The sequence below is a fragment of the Monopterus albus genome, unplaced genomic scaffold (genome assembly GCF_001952655.1).
Source record: "Monopterus albus unplaced genomic scaffold, M_albus_1.0 scaffold141.1, whole genome shotgun sequence".
NCBI lineage: Eukaryota > Metazoa > Chordata > Actinopteri > Synbranchiformes > Synbranchidae > Monopterus > Monopterus albus.
Window position 1 is genome coordinate 18,257 of NW_018128021.1, and position 15,807 is coordinate 34,063.

General features: G+C 38.4%; 1 protein-coding gene across 1 annotated transcript in view; it reads right to left on the reverse strand.

Moving 5' to 3' along the window:
* Window positions 1-2,809: 2,809 nt before the first annotated feature.
* LOC109968008 (potassium channel subfamily K member 10) overlaps window positions 2,810-15,807 on the reverse strand; it is a 15,896-nt gene continuing 2,898 nt past the window's right edge. The window contains exons 3-10 of the mRNA XM_020613972.1: window positions 15,469-15,801; window positions 11,842-11,854; window positions 10,636-10,664; window positions 8,694-8,811; window positions 7,119-7,279; window positions 6,582-6,774; window positions 6,341-6,483; window positions 2,810-6,087 (exon numbers count right to left, since the gene is read on the reverse strand). Of these exons, the coding sequence (XP_020469628.1) occupies window positions 5,440-6,087; window positions 6,341-6,483; window positions 6,582-6,774; window positions 7,119-7,279; window positions 8,694-8,811; window positions 10,636-10,664; window positions 11,842-11,854; window positions 15,469-15,801 (1,638 nt within the window). The 3' untranslated portion in view covers window positions 2,810-5,439. The remainder of the gene's footprint in view (window positions 6,088-6,340; window positions 6,484-6,581; window positions 6,775-7,118; window positions 7,280-8,693; window positions 8,812-10,635; window positions 10,665-11,841; window positions 11,855-15,468; window positions 15,802-15,807) is intronic.

The following is a 15,807-nucleotide window of genomic DNA, read 5'->3' on the forward strand; positions in this document are numbered from 1 at the left end:
CCAAGTTTTTGTCCCTTGTGGCTATAAATCACATTTGAATACCCACATTCTCACCTTCAACACTCCTGTCCTTGACTGTGTGACAGTATGTAAAGTGTTTGTGGAAATGGAGATAACTAAGGATTAATGCTGGAAGACTTTCAGCAATAGTGGGAGAGCCTACTCTCTCCCTGGCATGATAAATGAATAGGACTTCATGATGTAAAACCATATCCTCTGGTCATGTGGCACAGCTACATTCTGGGCCATCCCAGCCCTGTCAGCGAAAACAGGTGCAGTCTGTGGGAATACTCAGGGTAATGTAGACATGCACATGTACAGCAGAGAAATTCTGAAACAGATACACACGTGCTAAAAAAAGAAACAGATGGAGAAATATAGCAGTCTAGAGTTGTCTGGTAACAACGTTATATAAATCAGTTATAATGTAAACTAAGAAAATAATCAGTCTAGTTGTGTTGTTTTTTTCCACAGTAGCTTCATGAATTCATTGGTCAAGTCAATATGGTTTTATTCACATTGTGCAAATTTTTCCATTTAGAATCATTCTAATCTAAAACCCCTAATAAATCTGCCATCCTCAGACACTCCCCAACTATTGTCCAGTCTCTAATCTAAACTGACTGTCTCTCACATGCTTCCCACTTTCCAGATGTGCACTGTCTGACTCAGCCATAATAACAGTTATCTTGAGAATCAAACTGAATTGGAAAGCTTGATGTAAATTATATCTTCCTCGACTAAAAATTTATTTATCTCTATGTAGTGCAATGTATTTTTTTTTATTAGCACATATTTGCATTCTAAGGTGTGTTATTTATAATTGAAGACAACAGAAATCAAGAAATAAAAAGCCAATCAAAAGTCATGGACCCATTAACATATTGTTTCATCTACTTCAGGCGCTTTGCTTTGTGTGTAAATAAGAACGAAATGTATTTGGTTAGTCAGCTTCTCTTTTCTTGTTTTAGATGACATCATATTACACCTCTCTTCACTTCAGTCTCTCAGCTCAGACACATTATTAGGCAGGTTCCCCTCTCCTGTTGCATTCAGTGTCAAGCATGCTGGACTCCTTCAAGCGATTGTCTGACATTCCCTCCAGCCTTTCCTCCTTATCACCTTCTTCACTGCACTTTCACACTTGTCTTCTTTCCTCACAATTTCTTGTTCTGGCAACAACTTCTTGTGGGGAAATTATAATCAGATTTTAATTAGGGTAGCAAATCTTGTTATTGCAGCTGAGTCATGTCTGGGTTTACTTTTGATGCAGTGGATGTTTTTTTTTTCTAGGCATTATCTTACTGGTCTGGGTTCAGCTTCATATGTATAGGCACCTGTATTGTGTACCTTCAGCTCTGGTCTCCTTCTTGTATCCTTAAGCCTTTAATTCATTTGTGATTTTTGCAGTCCAAGGTCAGCACTAGCCTTAGTGAGTCACACTACTTTACTGCTCAAAGTTCTCAGGTGAAATTCTGTACAGGACCCTATGTATACTAATACCAGGAAGCCAAAATCTGTTGTTTTGGGTGCAGAAATGCCAATTAGAGGTACAGTACACTTTTATGCATGACTGAAGATGCACAAACATAGGAAAGGATTTAGCCGTTACAGTGGCCTTTCTCCTGGGTGATTCATGGCCAATTTGGACATGTTTAAAGGGAAATGGAAATGGGCGGGATTCACTTCATTTCCTCTACTTGATGTAATTGGAACAGGAAGTCAGCATGCCTTTTATCACCCAAATGAAAGAGAAGTGATGTGTCTGTTTTGAGTGTAGCTACCTTCACTGGGCATATCCTTTTTTTTTTAAGAGCGTTTATTGATTTGGGGAGATTAAGATGTATGCCTACACAGCGGTCAACCTCTTAGAGGAGACACACAAGCCTGTGGGCTCATTTATAAACACTCTGCAGCATCCCTCGGTAAAATCCACAGCTCTCTAATGGAGTAAAGAGCTGTAAATTTAAAAGCCTGTTATTTAACAGAGGTAAGGTTTCCTTAAGTGTCAGCATGCTTGAAGAAAACCTTGAGATGTCAGAAATGCTTTTTAGCATTAGAGACGTTTTAAGAGCTTACTCATTATCTTTTGGCACAGTGTCATGAATTAGATGAAGGCCAGGTGGATGAAAATACTTTCTTTTCATACAAACTTCAGTCCTATTAAAACATCACATTAAATTAGCACATGTAAATTTTATCTAAGATGCACCTAAAATATTTTAACTGTTTAAACAGTTTTACCTTTCAAGCTTTTGATCACACAAGCAAAGTTAATATGGAGGTCATGTTTAAAAAAACAACAACAACATAATCTGTCCAACAGCCCTAAAAATCAAACTCTTCTACAACCTACTTCTCACATTTTATTGTGCCCAGACATAAGAGGCCCTTGGTTTCAGCCACTTACTGTATGAGTGATCAGTCATCGCAGAATCTTTTCTCCCCCTGCTGGTTGTAAGAAAACATGATTGGTAGATGTAAGGTTCAACACTGATCATGTGTGAGCCCATCCACTTCAGGCTGCAAATGTAATGTCACAGTTTAGGAAAATCAACTATTAGCCATATTTCAGTTTACATATTTTGATGCTTTGCAAATGAGGTGTATATTAGCGGTGATATTTATGGGATTACATTATTTTCACATCGCACTTAATTTAAATTATAAATTATTTTTCAACTTTGTGTTGTCAAAAAATTACTTTTAGGACATTTGTATACATCATTTGACAGACAATTTATCAACAAAATTTTCAGCCATTTTTCAGCCGCATTTAAAAGAACAAGTACAGTAGCCTAAATGAACATACAATAGATTAGAAACTATAAAACATCTGAGAATAAAATCCACTGTCGATTCATAATGTGTTGAAGAGGCACAGAGCAAAGGGACAGAGCGAGCGAGAAGAGGGGGGCGGAGCAGGTCGAGGTTGTTTAAAGGAGAATCACACACACACACCATTTTCCATAAGATGTAATTTATAGCACTATCATTATTGAATTGCCTCCCTGCTGTATTTCCTTCGTGGCACTGTCAGCTGGCTCTTTTTCCTGGATTCCAAATACACTTTGACACGCATGACTGTGAGTCTGAGCTCGACATGCATGGATGGAGACGTTGGGTTCTGCTCAGCAACACACCAGGAATCAGTTACATAATAATGGATTCTGTCATTTAATTACTCAAAAGGTGCATCAATGCAAATTCACAGTGATAATGTGTTTTTTAAACTTGTTAGGATTCATTTTAGAGAGGAGTGAAAAAAGAAAATGGATAAAAATAAATTCAAGGCTGCGCAGTATGTGGTTGACATATTGTGTGTGAGTAAACTGAGAAGATGTTTCAGTGTGTCTCTGCGTGATTTAGTTTTGTTTTTGTCCTCATTCCCTTACCACATAATACCATTAAATAGTTTAGTGCATATATAATACATAGTAATATTTACTGTATTTTCGATAACTACATAAAATGCCAGCGAATATTTTCACATTTACTGGTTTACCAGAAAGTGTTGTACAGGAAATTAAGTTCATTACATCGGATGTCAAATACAACAATTTTTATGTCACAGGCTTTATAGGGAACATACACGGCCACTTACAGTACCAGACGTAACTCTGCCAATGCTGTACCAGTGTTCAATATAAAAGGATGTGCATGTTTTATTAGCAATGGAAGAGTGTGTGCTTGGCCCAAAATCTGAAAAGTTATGTTCTCAAACCATTCAACTGAACCGCCCCTTTTACATGCGCCCACATATTCTGGACAGAAAATCAAATGTGTAAAAGTAACACAGTCACAGGGTTGCCCTGTGTCCTGGAAGAGTGGCACACTGGTCACATACAACTGGTAAAGTCACATTGTCTGCAGTGAAGAAGGTCTATGATGGCTTTAATTCTGGCAAATAATTTTGTTGCACTGCCTTCACAAAAGCAATGCTTTCCCAATATACCTTGCAAGACCACATGGATATACTGAGCTAATATGCTAATGGAGTCATTAATATAACGATTACCGCATTTTGAATGTGTTCTGTTGTGTTTATTATTTGGAAAAAGGCACTCACTATATTTAATCTGTTCATGTGATCGTGGTCATGGAAAGGTTAATGCTATTCATATCAGATAAACAAGTTACAAGCACAACCAGTGTGTGTGTAAGTCACCTTATAGATTCATGCAATGCACTCCAGGGATACATTTGATAATTCAGTGAAATTTAAAGTAGGCAGTGTGTCAGTTCCTAAAATGCAAGTGAAGCTGAAATGTTCATGTGCCAAACATTTCAGTGAGTAAACCTTGAGGAACTTCAGGATGTGTTTTAGAAAAGAAACAAAACCAAAGTATGATATATTGAGGTCATATTATACAGGCCAGTGGAAAATCTGAACAAAATGCTTTGTTGATTAAAAAACAGGGTTAAACATAGACGCAAACGTGCTTGGTGAATAGAAAATCAATAGCATCACAGTCAAGACATGTGACAAGGTGAATGTCATATGCAAAATAAAACAGTTCAAAACATTGATGACAATCTCATTGCCAAATGTGATTATGTCTGTCTTTTATCAGGGGGATTCCTCGTTGATGGTTCTTTTCTTTTTTTTTTTTATGGTACCTAATATGGATGAAAGCAGCACAATTTAGTTTTTTTTTATTAATATCATAGAACCTCAAGCCTTTAAGTCGGTGTATGGCTGTCTATTGTTGCGCTTTAATAACCATGCACAATCAAGGTGAATAGTTTCTTTCTTATGAGCTCATTCACTGTATGAAGTAGTTTATACCGTAAGGCTACATTTTCAAAGTCACATATCCTGTAGGACTAATTGTACATGTCAGCTGGACAAATATTTAGATTGTCTATTGATCCAGTGGAAACACAACATCCCACTCTCCATTCATTCAAAGTTGAAGTCCTTTTAGTAGCAGGCTGTTGAGCTAAAAAAAAAGGCCCCCACAGTATGAGAAGACAAAGCGAAGATTGATAGTGTTTTTGAAGATGGATGATATGAATTTAGCTTTATGCATGTCCTGGTCACATTGTTAAAAAATAAGATTCAACATGAGGTTGTTGCCTGAGTGCATCATTGGAACCACAAGGGCTAAAAAGACAACAAAGCTGGAAAGACAGTTCAGAAGAAATGAACATGTTTTAGTAGCCTATTGTACAGTAACATCCGTAGTGAGGTATTTTAACTACATCTTCTCTCTTTATTCATTTTTGGCAACACATTTTCTTCCCATGGCTATGGCACAATGACTGAATTTCCTGGGACCAGTTCCAAATAAGCATAGGAAACGGAAAGGCACATTTTTGACATCTCAAAGGACCGTGCACTCTTGTTCTGAATCTGAGTGAGTGCCTTTCACTCTCTGCCCTTGCAGTCTACATCTCTCTGCTTGTCTGTGGCTGGAATGCTCTTCCTTTCCATACCTAGTTGCTCTCTTTATCTTTGACCTGTGCTGGTATGTACCCATTCATCTTGGTGTGTTCCACTGCATACTGTGACAGGTTTGTCAAACTGGTGTTTCCCTCTTTCCTTTCCCCAGTTTCCTCACCTGGGTCCCCATCCCCTTCTTCCTCTGCCCTCTCTTCCCCCAACATGGTACTACCATTGTTTATGCCTATGCTTGCCCGTCGCACATCTTCAGGAATGTTCCTCCTCAGCTCACGGTTCTTGTTGCGTCTGGCCAACTTGGTGAGTGATCCAAAACGTAGGTTGAAGAGATTCTCCTCTGAAGAAGAAGCTGTCTGTTGCGCTTGCTCACTCCCCTGATGATCGTACGGCTCACAGGCCCCTTTCAGCCTCAGGTTGTTCAGCTTGGTGTCGATGCTCTCCTGGGAGGAAGTCTTGAAACGTCCAGCATCCAGGCTAGCAAACATGGCCCGCTTCTCTGGAGACAGCATATCCAGGGAGTGAGCTCGCTGCTCCAGGCCGAGCTGACGGCGCTCCATGCTGCGGATGGTGGCGGCCCGCTGGAGCTTGTCATGGATTTCAACACTCAGGCGGCGTCGAGTTTCACGGAACTCAGCTCGTACATTTGCCTTCCATTCAGCTGCATGAGCTTTGAACTCCCCAACCTGTGATAACAGTGCAAACAATTAGAGGTTATGTGCTATAATCTGCAGCAGCAAGACATGATCATTTTTGATGAAGGATAAGGCTTATCTGGCTCCACCCCCTGCCTGTTAAAGAGCCTTTTGCCAAGGTCTAAGCATCAATTAATATAAAAAATATAAGAACAGACAGGAGGAGCAAAGCAGGAAACATCTGAATGACTGAATTATTTTCTGCTTCTCTAATGTAATAGCAGTGGAATTGAATGAGTCCCACCTCCTCTCTGGTTTTTTTAGACAGCACTCGCAGCCAGTCTCCAATCATGCTGAGGACGGCTGCAAAGTACGCCAAACCCACCAAGATCCAGAACCACACCAGTGGCTTGTACCAGTTCTTGTACTTAATTCTACGGTTTCCACCTGAAGGGGAAGAGAAAATATCCATATAGTCAAAAATAAATAGTCTGACAAAGTAGTACAGTGTCAGGGCAGAGCAGCCGTCTGTTGCATAGCTCTACCTGCCACATAGTCTCCTATTCCCACTGTGGTGAGAGTGATCACAACAAAGTAGATGGCCTCCAGTGTGGTCCAGCCCTCAATGTATTTGAAGATGACAGCAGGGATAGTAACAAAGACAATGCAGCCAGCCAAGATGAACAGGATGGTGGACGTCACTCTTATCTTCGTTTGGCTGATCTGTTTGTGTTTTTGCTGAAAAACAAAATAGGACAAGTTGTTTGAAATAATAAAAGAAGCTAAAAATGATCATCTAATGGAAGTCATGTGAAGAACAAGTGACCATAGGCCCTGAGGCTTTCAGTGAAAGAATACTAATTAGGTCAAATATTACACAGAAAATAATTTTTAAAAATGATAAATGGACTGCACTTTTCTATCTTAATGGACAAAGCACTTTTCAATGTTTTGCCTCTCAACTTGAAAAAGAGCAAAACCTAGTTTTTTGCCAACAGAAACTTTGAATAATTGTTAAACTAAAACGTATAAGGCATTTAATCACAAAGAATTATCAATATACTGCAGTATTTCCAGCTCACCCTGAATATCTTCTCAACTCTCAAGATGCTTTTCCCAAAGATAGTTCCCAGCTGGTCTCCAATCCCCGCCAGCAAGAAGCCAAAGAGAGGGATGCCAAATATGGCATAAAGAATGCAAAAGATTTTCCCACCTTCCGTGCTTGGAGCTATGTTACCATAACCTGTTGAAACAATCAAAGCACAAGGAAAAGGAGATAAGAGAAAAAAAATCGGGTTAATGAGTGAAGAAACATGACATTAAGGACAACAAACAAAGACAGGGGCAAAGTCAAGAATCTTTATTGTCATTATGCATAGACCAACGAAATTCTTTCCAGCAGCTCTTGGCTTAAGACACATTATTTACATAACACAAAATTGTATAAGTCAATATAAAAATATGACTTATACAATTTTGTAAAGGAGCTGTAGTAGGCTATTATGAGTAACATGAGAGGCAGAAGAAGCAACAATCAATTGAAGTGCTTATGTAATACCATTTAGCTCCTGGAGCAGGGGTCTGAGTTAAATGAGCCCCTACAGAGACAATAATTAGGTTCCCCTTGCAGAAAATTGCATTAATTATGGCTCTACAGTGATGGAAATAGAACAAAGACAGGTGGATGGGAAAAAAATATATGTATTTTTCTCTTATTTTAGCCTGTCATGACTAGAAAACTAGCATAACATGCATCCTTTTTGCTGTATGTTTACTTCCACTTTTCTTTCATCCTTGCTGTTCTTGTATCAAGCAAGGATGTATCATGTTTTTAATTAAAATAACCTGAGGATGTCTAACAAATCAAATTTGCTTGAATATATTTTTCTGTGCTGGATGTCTAAGTAAATGAAACCACTTAAAGAGGCTCAATAGCAAATGCCATGGTTAATGAAACTCTGGATTGCACCATAACAACAGGTCAGGGATGTTGTGTTTTTTAGCAAGATAAAGGAGCAGTACATGCAGCCAATCCAGGGAATAGAAACATATATCATTTATCATCAGCTTTGATGCTGGATTTATGGCTCCTAAATGCCACTACTACAGTCTATTGTAAATGACCTTGATAATGTTGATCTTCACAGGCTGTTTAATCCCTGAGTGCTTAGACTTTGCATCATTTAGCACCACCTCGTAAGGGCTAAAGGGATTTGTAAAAGTTACCTGAGGGTAGCATTAACAAGGAAGGATTTAAACAGCTTTAATGAGAAAACACCTTTAACAAACTGATATGGCAAATCTAAAACGCCTTTGAAAAACATTTATTGTCAGTCAAATTAGCATTTATGGGCTCATGTAGTTTGCTGGAACATATGCATTGTGCAGTAGTGATTCAAAAATTATATCCAATAAAATGTTGTTTTTATGGAAAGAAATAATGAAATTACATTTCAAGATAATGAGTTGCACAAATCAGTCTTGTAATGCGAAAATATTTAATTGGAATCTGAATCTAAAGGAGTAGAAGTGTGTTAAAAATGTATCATGATTTACTGTATTAGTATACATGAGTTCTTAAAATGACAGCTGTATTGTTAACAATACCAATTTAACAGGTATTAGAGCATTTAAGAGTGGATTATTTACATCTTTACCTATGGTTGTGATGACAGTTCCGGCAAAGAAGAATGCACTGCCCAGGTCCCAGTAACTGGAGTTGTAGGATGTGTCTCCAATAGGGCTCACTCCTGCACTCACAGCATCTATTGCATGCTGGAAAAATGATAATTTATAAATTATAAAGACATAGAGATTTCCAGCTAGTCACAACCAGGAAGAAAAGCAGGGAGACATAATGAGGATCATTCTTTAAGGGTAAAAAAGGCATTACCAGAACACTTAGAAGAGCCTGACATTGCCAGCTCAGTTCAAGTGAGTTACTACTTGCAACCCCTCATCATTATATACAGGTGTCTGCATGTGCCTAGTAAGTCCCAAGAAAAAAGGACCAAATTTAGATGAAAGGAAGACAAAATAGGGATAACATTGTGTAGCAGAAATGTTTTCTTGCAGCCCATCGGATTTTGCTTGCAATCTGTTACTGTAATGAATGAATTGTTCTTGAAATGTTGTGACAAACAATGCAGGCATACGTGTTGTGTAAATTTTGACTAAAAATCAATCATTAATAGGTCGAAATATAAACACTTCATAATGACTATTTACTATTTCAGTGGCTATACTAAGTGGCATGTGCATGCCCACACAGCACAAGATCTCTTCAAATTATTCAGTGTCGGACTTTTCACCGGGAGCTATTTGTCTGCTCTACTCAATTTGCATGTTTTTACAGTTCATACTAAATCAACATGTGAAGACTTTTATCTCCATTTCCTTCAATGTAAGTCTTTTTTCCGCAGTCCCTCAAGCTTCTCTTTATCCCCAGCTTGCCTGTTGTCTGGAAAACATTAAGAAGCCACAGTGTTCTACATTTACTGGCTCATTGTTCTCATTGATCTCCTTCTGTGCTCCATTATGTAGCCATGAAAACATAATCTGCTATGTTTTAGCTAAACCCCCTGTTTATGGGCTTTTTATGACAAAAGCTTTATTTCTTTTTGTCTGAATCTTGCCTCAGGGCTCAAATAAACACTGCGTTTGCTGACATGAAAGTTCTAGTGAGGGATGCCTTTGAAAAAAAAAATAGCTTCAGTGCATTTTCCAACATTTCCTGTATCATGCACATCTTTTTCATTCAGAGCAACCCCCAAACCATCTAAGCAAGCTGTTGGTGAGATGCACGTCCATATGATAAAAAATGTATCAGCTCTCATGACATACATTTCAAAGCAGACAGGAGGAGGACCACTTCAACACACATCACTGCACATGCATAATCATGCATGTAATTACCTCAGCTTCAGCAACGCGGTCCCCTGAATGAGATGGATTTTTCTATAATGAGTCAATTACACTAATGATATTTCTTAGGTTTTAGCAGGCAGAGCTGCTTTATGGGGCCAACATCAGAGTGGTAATTATATAATAAACCCCAAATAACCTTATTCTAGAGTCAAGGGAGGGATATAAATAGCCTCAAAATGGATCTGAATACTTTATGAGAAGATCTATTTTTGTCTCCATATTTTTTTCACAGCTAAGTTCCTGCTCCATTTGAGACATGGAAAACTGACTTTGCATTTAATAAGACAAAAAAACTATGTTTTTGCATAACCTTTGTATAAATTTTGTATTTGTACTTTACTTGAGTGTTTCCCTTTTCTGCTACTCCATACTTGAACTTCATTACATTTTAGAGGCAAATATTATACTTTTACTGCACTACATTTATTTGATAACATTATAATTTTCAGCATCACATCATTTAAAAAAAGACAGTATAGTCATAAGACTTTAATGATCCTTGGTGGAAGCTACCCAACATTAAATTGATGAACACAATAATGTATCAATAATTATAATCCAATAACATAATATACTGTATATTAATGTGAAATGTGTCATTCTACATAGTGAGTACTTTTACCTTTGGTACTTTTGTACCTTTACTTAACATTTTGAATGCAGGACTTTTACTTGCAACAGAGTATTTTTACATTGTGGTACTGATATTTTTACTTAAGAAAACAGCCTGAGATCTTTTATCCTCTCAGTGGGTCTTTAACAAGGTGACTCTCTCCTTCAGCAACCCTTGCCAAGCACTCTTCTCTTTGGCACTTTCACTGTCTCTAAAAGGCCTATCTATAGCTACCATGCTGGAGCATTAAGGTTTTGCAAAATGGCAAACAGGAACACCATCCCAGATGTTGTTTGAAAATGAACATAAAGTTTGAACATATCACAAATGTTTGTGAAATTGTTTGTGATCTGATCTGACATCAGTATCAGAGAAGGACAAGATCTGATCTTGAAAGTTAGTCATTATGCAGCAAAATGGTGGCTGTCAGTAAGCATAATGATAGGTACTACATTATGGACTACTATTACTGACACATTAACATGTATGCAGCATTTTAGTTTTGTAGAGTGCTTTTAAAAATCTGCAAAGTACCTTATAATAGGTGCCTAGTTAATGTTAGAGTATAAAAATACAGTATATCCTGAATAGAAGTGCAAAGTACTAAATAAAGGAAATATTCAAGTACAATTACCTCAACAATTCACTAATTTACATTCTACCTCTGCATATACAGTATCTGGTTTTGAGACATTTTAAGGCACAACTGTCAATAATAACTGCATTTCTAAGCCATTTGAATAGTATTTTTATTATAGTAATTGTTGCACACTGGCTAGATACCTGAAGAGCTGAGTGCTCACTAGTTACTGCAGCATTTTGTTAAAGGAGATTAAGTTTGATAACTGGAGATAAACTTTGATAACTGTTTGTGTTTTATAAAAATCATGTAATTTGTGCTATTAGAAAAATGATGACACTGGTTACATGTCCTGACGTAGTTTTCCTCACAGTAGCTCAGCACGGATGAAGCTTTATTTGTTGATACGGTATGTGACTCATCAATAAATGTGGTTTGACTGGTGTCAATAACAGTGGGGCTACACATCATGCCACACTGTGAGTCATTCTAACAGTGCTGCAAGTCAATTATGTCAGCTGTTTTTGTAGGGGAACAGTGGGTAGGTGGACAGCACAGATACTGAAGCAGTAGGTCAACGGAAGTGCATGGAGACACACTCACACACGTTAAGTCAGCACATGGTGTGGAGCAAATCTAAGTTCCCTAAAAATGCTCTCTAATACCCTGTGACCTTCTGTCTTGCACACACACACATGCTCTAAATAACACACACATACTGCCTAAGGTTGCCATCTTTCTGCCAACTTCTCTGCCAAACAGTTTGACAGCAGTGAGTCACCACTGCTGTGTCCCCACGATGGATCATCAGTTGAGTGACAGGCTTGACAGAGCACAAACAGACCAATAAGTTAACCTGTTAAAGGCCTAGACACGCTCTTTGATGGAGTACATGTGAAGCAGGCCTCTTCTTTTGACAACATAAAAATGTTATTTGTCAGTGTGAACCTAACATATGGCTTGATATTCATTATTTTTGCCTCACTTAGGGTCGAACAAAATCCACCTACCAGCACCTCCAAAACTCACTAATTAACACCTTATATCTGTTCAAACAAGAAAAAGTCTGGCACTTAGTCGTTTATACACTTTGCAAATTTTAGATGTACCAGTCAGGCTAACAGTTTTCCCATTTCCAGTAATCACGCTCAGCTAAGCTACTAGCAGTAGATTCACATTTAACATATAGACATGAGAATGGTACTGATCCTTCCATGTAACTGTGCAAAACCTCAAATAAACATACTCTATGTCTCAACTTGTCAAACTATATTTTTAATACATTAAATTTGTCACATTTAGTATTCTAAATGCATTCTAGGAAATTTCAAGCAGGCTCAATGGCTTTCATTTTCTTGTGAATCATAATGTTATATGTAATCTTATGTATCAAAAGCTGATCATCTGTCCAGGATTCAACTTCCTCTGTAGTTGGTGCGGCTTCGAACTGCAGGAGTCTGTGACTGCTGGCAAGTGCAAGTGAATAATTGATTTCCACTACTTCCCAGGCACACCACACTAAAGGTTTTTATTTCCGCACACCTCCTTAGGAAATACTGTCATTGATTTTTACAAAGTCATGATAGTGCTGTTGTGGCTCAAAGGTTGAGCACTGATTGCGAGCGAGAAGAAAAAAGGATCCTTCACTGGGAATGAATAACTGAACAGGGGAGGGTGTGGAAAAGGCGAGAGACAATACGGCAGTCCAATTTTTACTGGAGCAGTGATGAAGACACTAATCTTAGATGTTCTAGAGGAGAGTGCAGCACACCAAATGCCGTGTGGTTGAGGTTTTTGTATCTGCAGCACTTTTCCACATGATTTTTGTAATTAGGGTTAGGGTTAGTAGACCTTGTGTTACACAAGGCCTTTATTTACTGGAAAATAGACCTAGCTATAAGAAAAAGGTCTTTGGTTTTTCTGAGCACCTTCTGTAAAGTCCAGAGCAGTATTTGACTGATCTTTGACCTATTCCGCTATCACTGCACTCTCTCACAAATCAGACTTTCCACTCAGCCAACTGTGTGCCAGCACATCTGAAATCATTTTCCAATCCTGCTTCGTGTTGCACATGTCAGCTTGATGTAGTGACTTTCAGTCTTGACCACTAATTCTGTGTGTGATATCAGGGAGCAGTGTAAAGCACTGCCACACTTTATGTAATACAGTATGTGCCTGACACCATAAAAAGACACTGTAAAATGCATAGTTAAGACATGATGTGATGGAAATTATCCTTTTTTTCTGCTTGTCATCTGGTCCAGTTCACACAGGTACTGGTTGAGGATAAAAGCTTCACAATCCATGTTGGTAAAATGTGGAACATTGTAGACACAGCATGTTTTAGGTCAGCTTAAATCAAACTCTGTGTCACAGTTTAACAGGTTGTCAGTGACTTTTGATAACAACAGGTAGTTTTTACGGGTTCATATGTGAAAAATCTGTCCAAAATATTCATTCTTATAGATGACATATTTTAGTTTATGGTTTTTGAACCTGAATTGAGTTTCAATGTTGAGTATTAAGTATTATAGGATCCTGAAATCTTCTTGGGTCTTTCTAAAAAATTCACTTAGTTTTGTTAAAATAGCAAATACGTGATACATGATTTTGATAGTAAAAAATAAACTTTACTTCAGATGCTTCTTGGGGGTGAAGACAACTATGGTGTTGTGGCTGCGAGCCAGTTTCCTTATTTAAAATATGTGGGTGTTGCTAAAGTCTCACTCTGGAAATCCATTTTGTACTAATACATTTATTATTGAGGGTCTAAGGCATACTAGAAATTTAATCTCTTATCTACTCAGGCCGCTATGCTATTGCAACATAAAAATGTGGGTCTCATTTGCTACTGCTACTATTTATTTGTGCATGAACGGATGCTGTGAAACTACTCTAAGCAAGTATGAGCACAGCATGGTCACATCTGGATAGCAGACATTTGTATTTTCTCCTAGATTACTTCTATGCGCTGTTACGTAATTGCATGTACTGTTACAGTGATGCTCTAAACAGATGAGAAGTGTTGCTAAGAATCAGGAGCAGCCCATAGTTATTGTGATCATGAAGCTATTACTCTGTTTCCTGCTAGAGGTTAGAGCTGCTTCTAAGTAGACTCCTGGCATTTACCCTTCAACGCTCAATCAACAAAGAGTGGGGGGGTGTATCTTCTGATGGCGCTTTAGTCCCAGTATATCAACTCATCAATACTGCAGGGGAAACTTAATTAAATTGCTATTGAAAACGCATTTAAGTTAGCACTGCAAGTACTACAACAAAATGCTTTGAGTGAAAAACTGACTGAGTTTAATCTAGCACTCAGTACTTGTACAATCTCAACTAGGTGCCTCTGATTCAGTGAGAGGACAGAGAGTGATACAATAGCACAGTGATAACAATCTGGTACTGAGGGCAGACAATCATTTTGAACATTTGCAACAGATAACAAAATCTGCTCAGAGTTTGGAAAAGCATGAAGCTGGGAACAACATAAAAAGATAATGCCCGTGTTGACAGTTACATCAACAACTAAAAAGCTCCAATATAAGGTCTTACACTGTAATTATGATATCTGAAGCCACACACCAAGAATCAGTGGCTCAAGACTGGACCAGCCTGGGTCATATGACACTAACACCGTAGTGCATTAACCCTTCCCAATACCAACAAATAAGTGAGAGGGTTCTTGAAGTTGAGGTGCTTATAATAAATACAAATAATCTTTGAAATCTAACCTGTCTAAATTTATTAAAAACCTTTCCCCCCCCCTGTATTTTAACACAGATCTTTATTTATCCATTAAAACAAAATTAACATAGCATAGGTTTCCTGTGCACATGGTTAATTATCCTGTACAACTCAACAGCAGTTTTATTTCTTCTTTTCATTGATGGACATTGTTATTAAAGGCTTCATCTGCTGAAGGACAATCTTGGCATGAAAGGCGTTAGCATCTACACTTTCAGGCCCATGTGGCCAGCTAATGAAACCAGAATTAATTAGCCCCAGAACCCCTAATTACCACAGATTGCAATCACCATCTATAAACCTGCTGCGTGCAATAAAGCTCAGTGCTCTGAATTTCTTCCTCCTATCTACCAATCAAATTGAAACTCTGGTATTCAGTATTATTTATTTAGCATCATTTATCATGTTATTTTAACTTTTATTGTACTTTCTTTCTTATCATCTTGCAAACTAATCTCCTGGCAATTACTAGATTTGTGACAAATACAATGTCTGAGCAGTTTTAATAAGGAAACACCATGTTTCCAAATAGTTAAAGTTCCAGAGCCTTATCTGTTTTTCCAACCACTCCTAGGAAAGAAGCCTTCTCCAGGGTGATGCTGGTCTTCTGGATGCTCTCAAATGGCTGCTCCAGTGCCCTGAAAGCCAGACCTCCACAAACCAGGTAGAGAACAACCACGACAAACACTGCAAGCACTGTCTTCCACTTCATTACAGAGTGGAGCGCAGCAGCTGAGCCGTCCCAGCTGGTGTCCATGCTGGCTACCACGCTGGCAGAGCGGGAGGAAATGGACAGGCGCGGCAGTGCACAGTGTCCGCTGGTCTTAGGGTCATAGCCCATCGGATTCTGCATGGTGGCAACGCTAGCCTGGACTAGACTCGACTTCACCATGCCAGGCTGCAT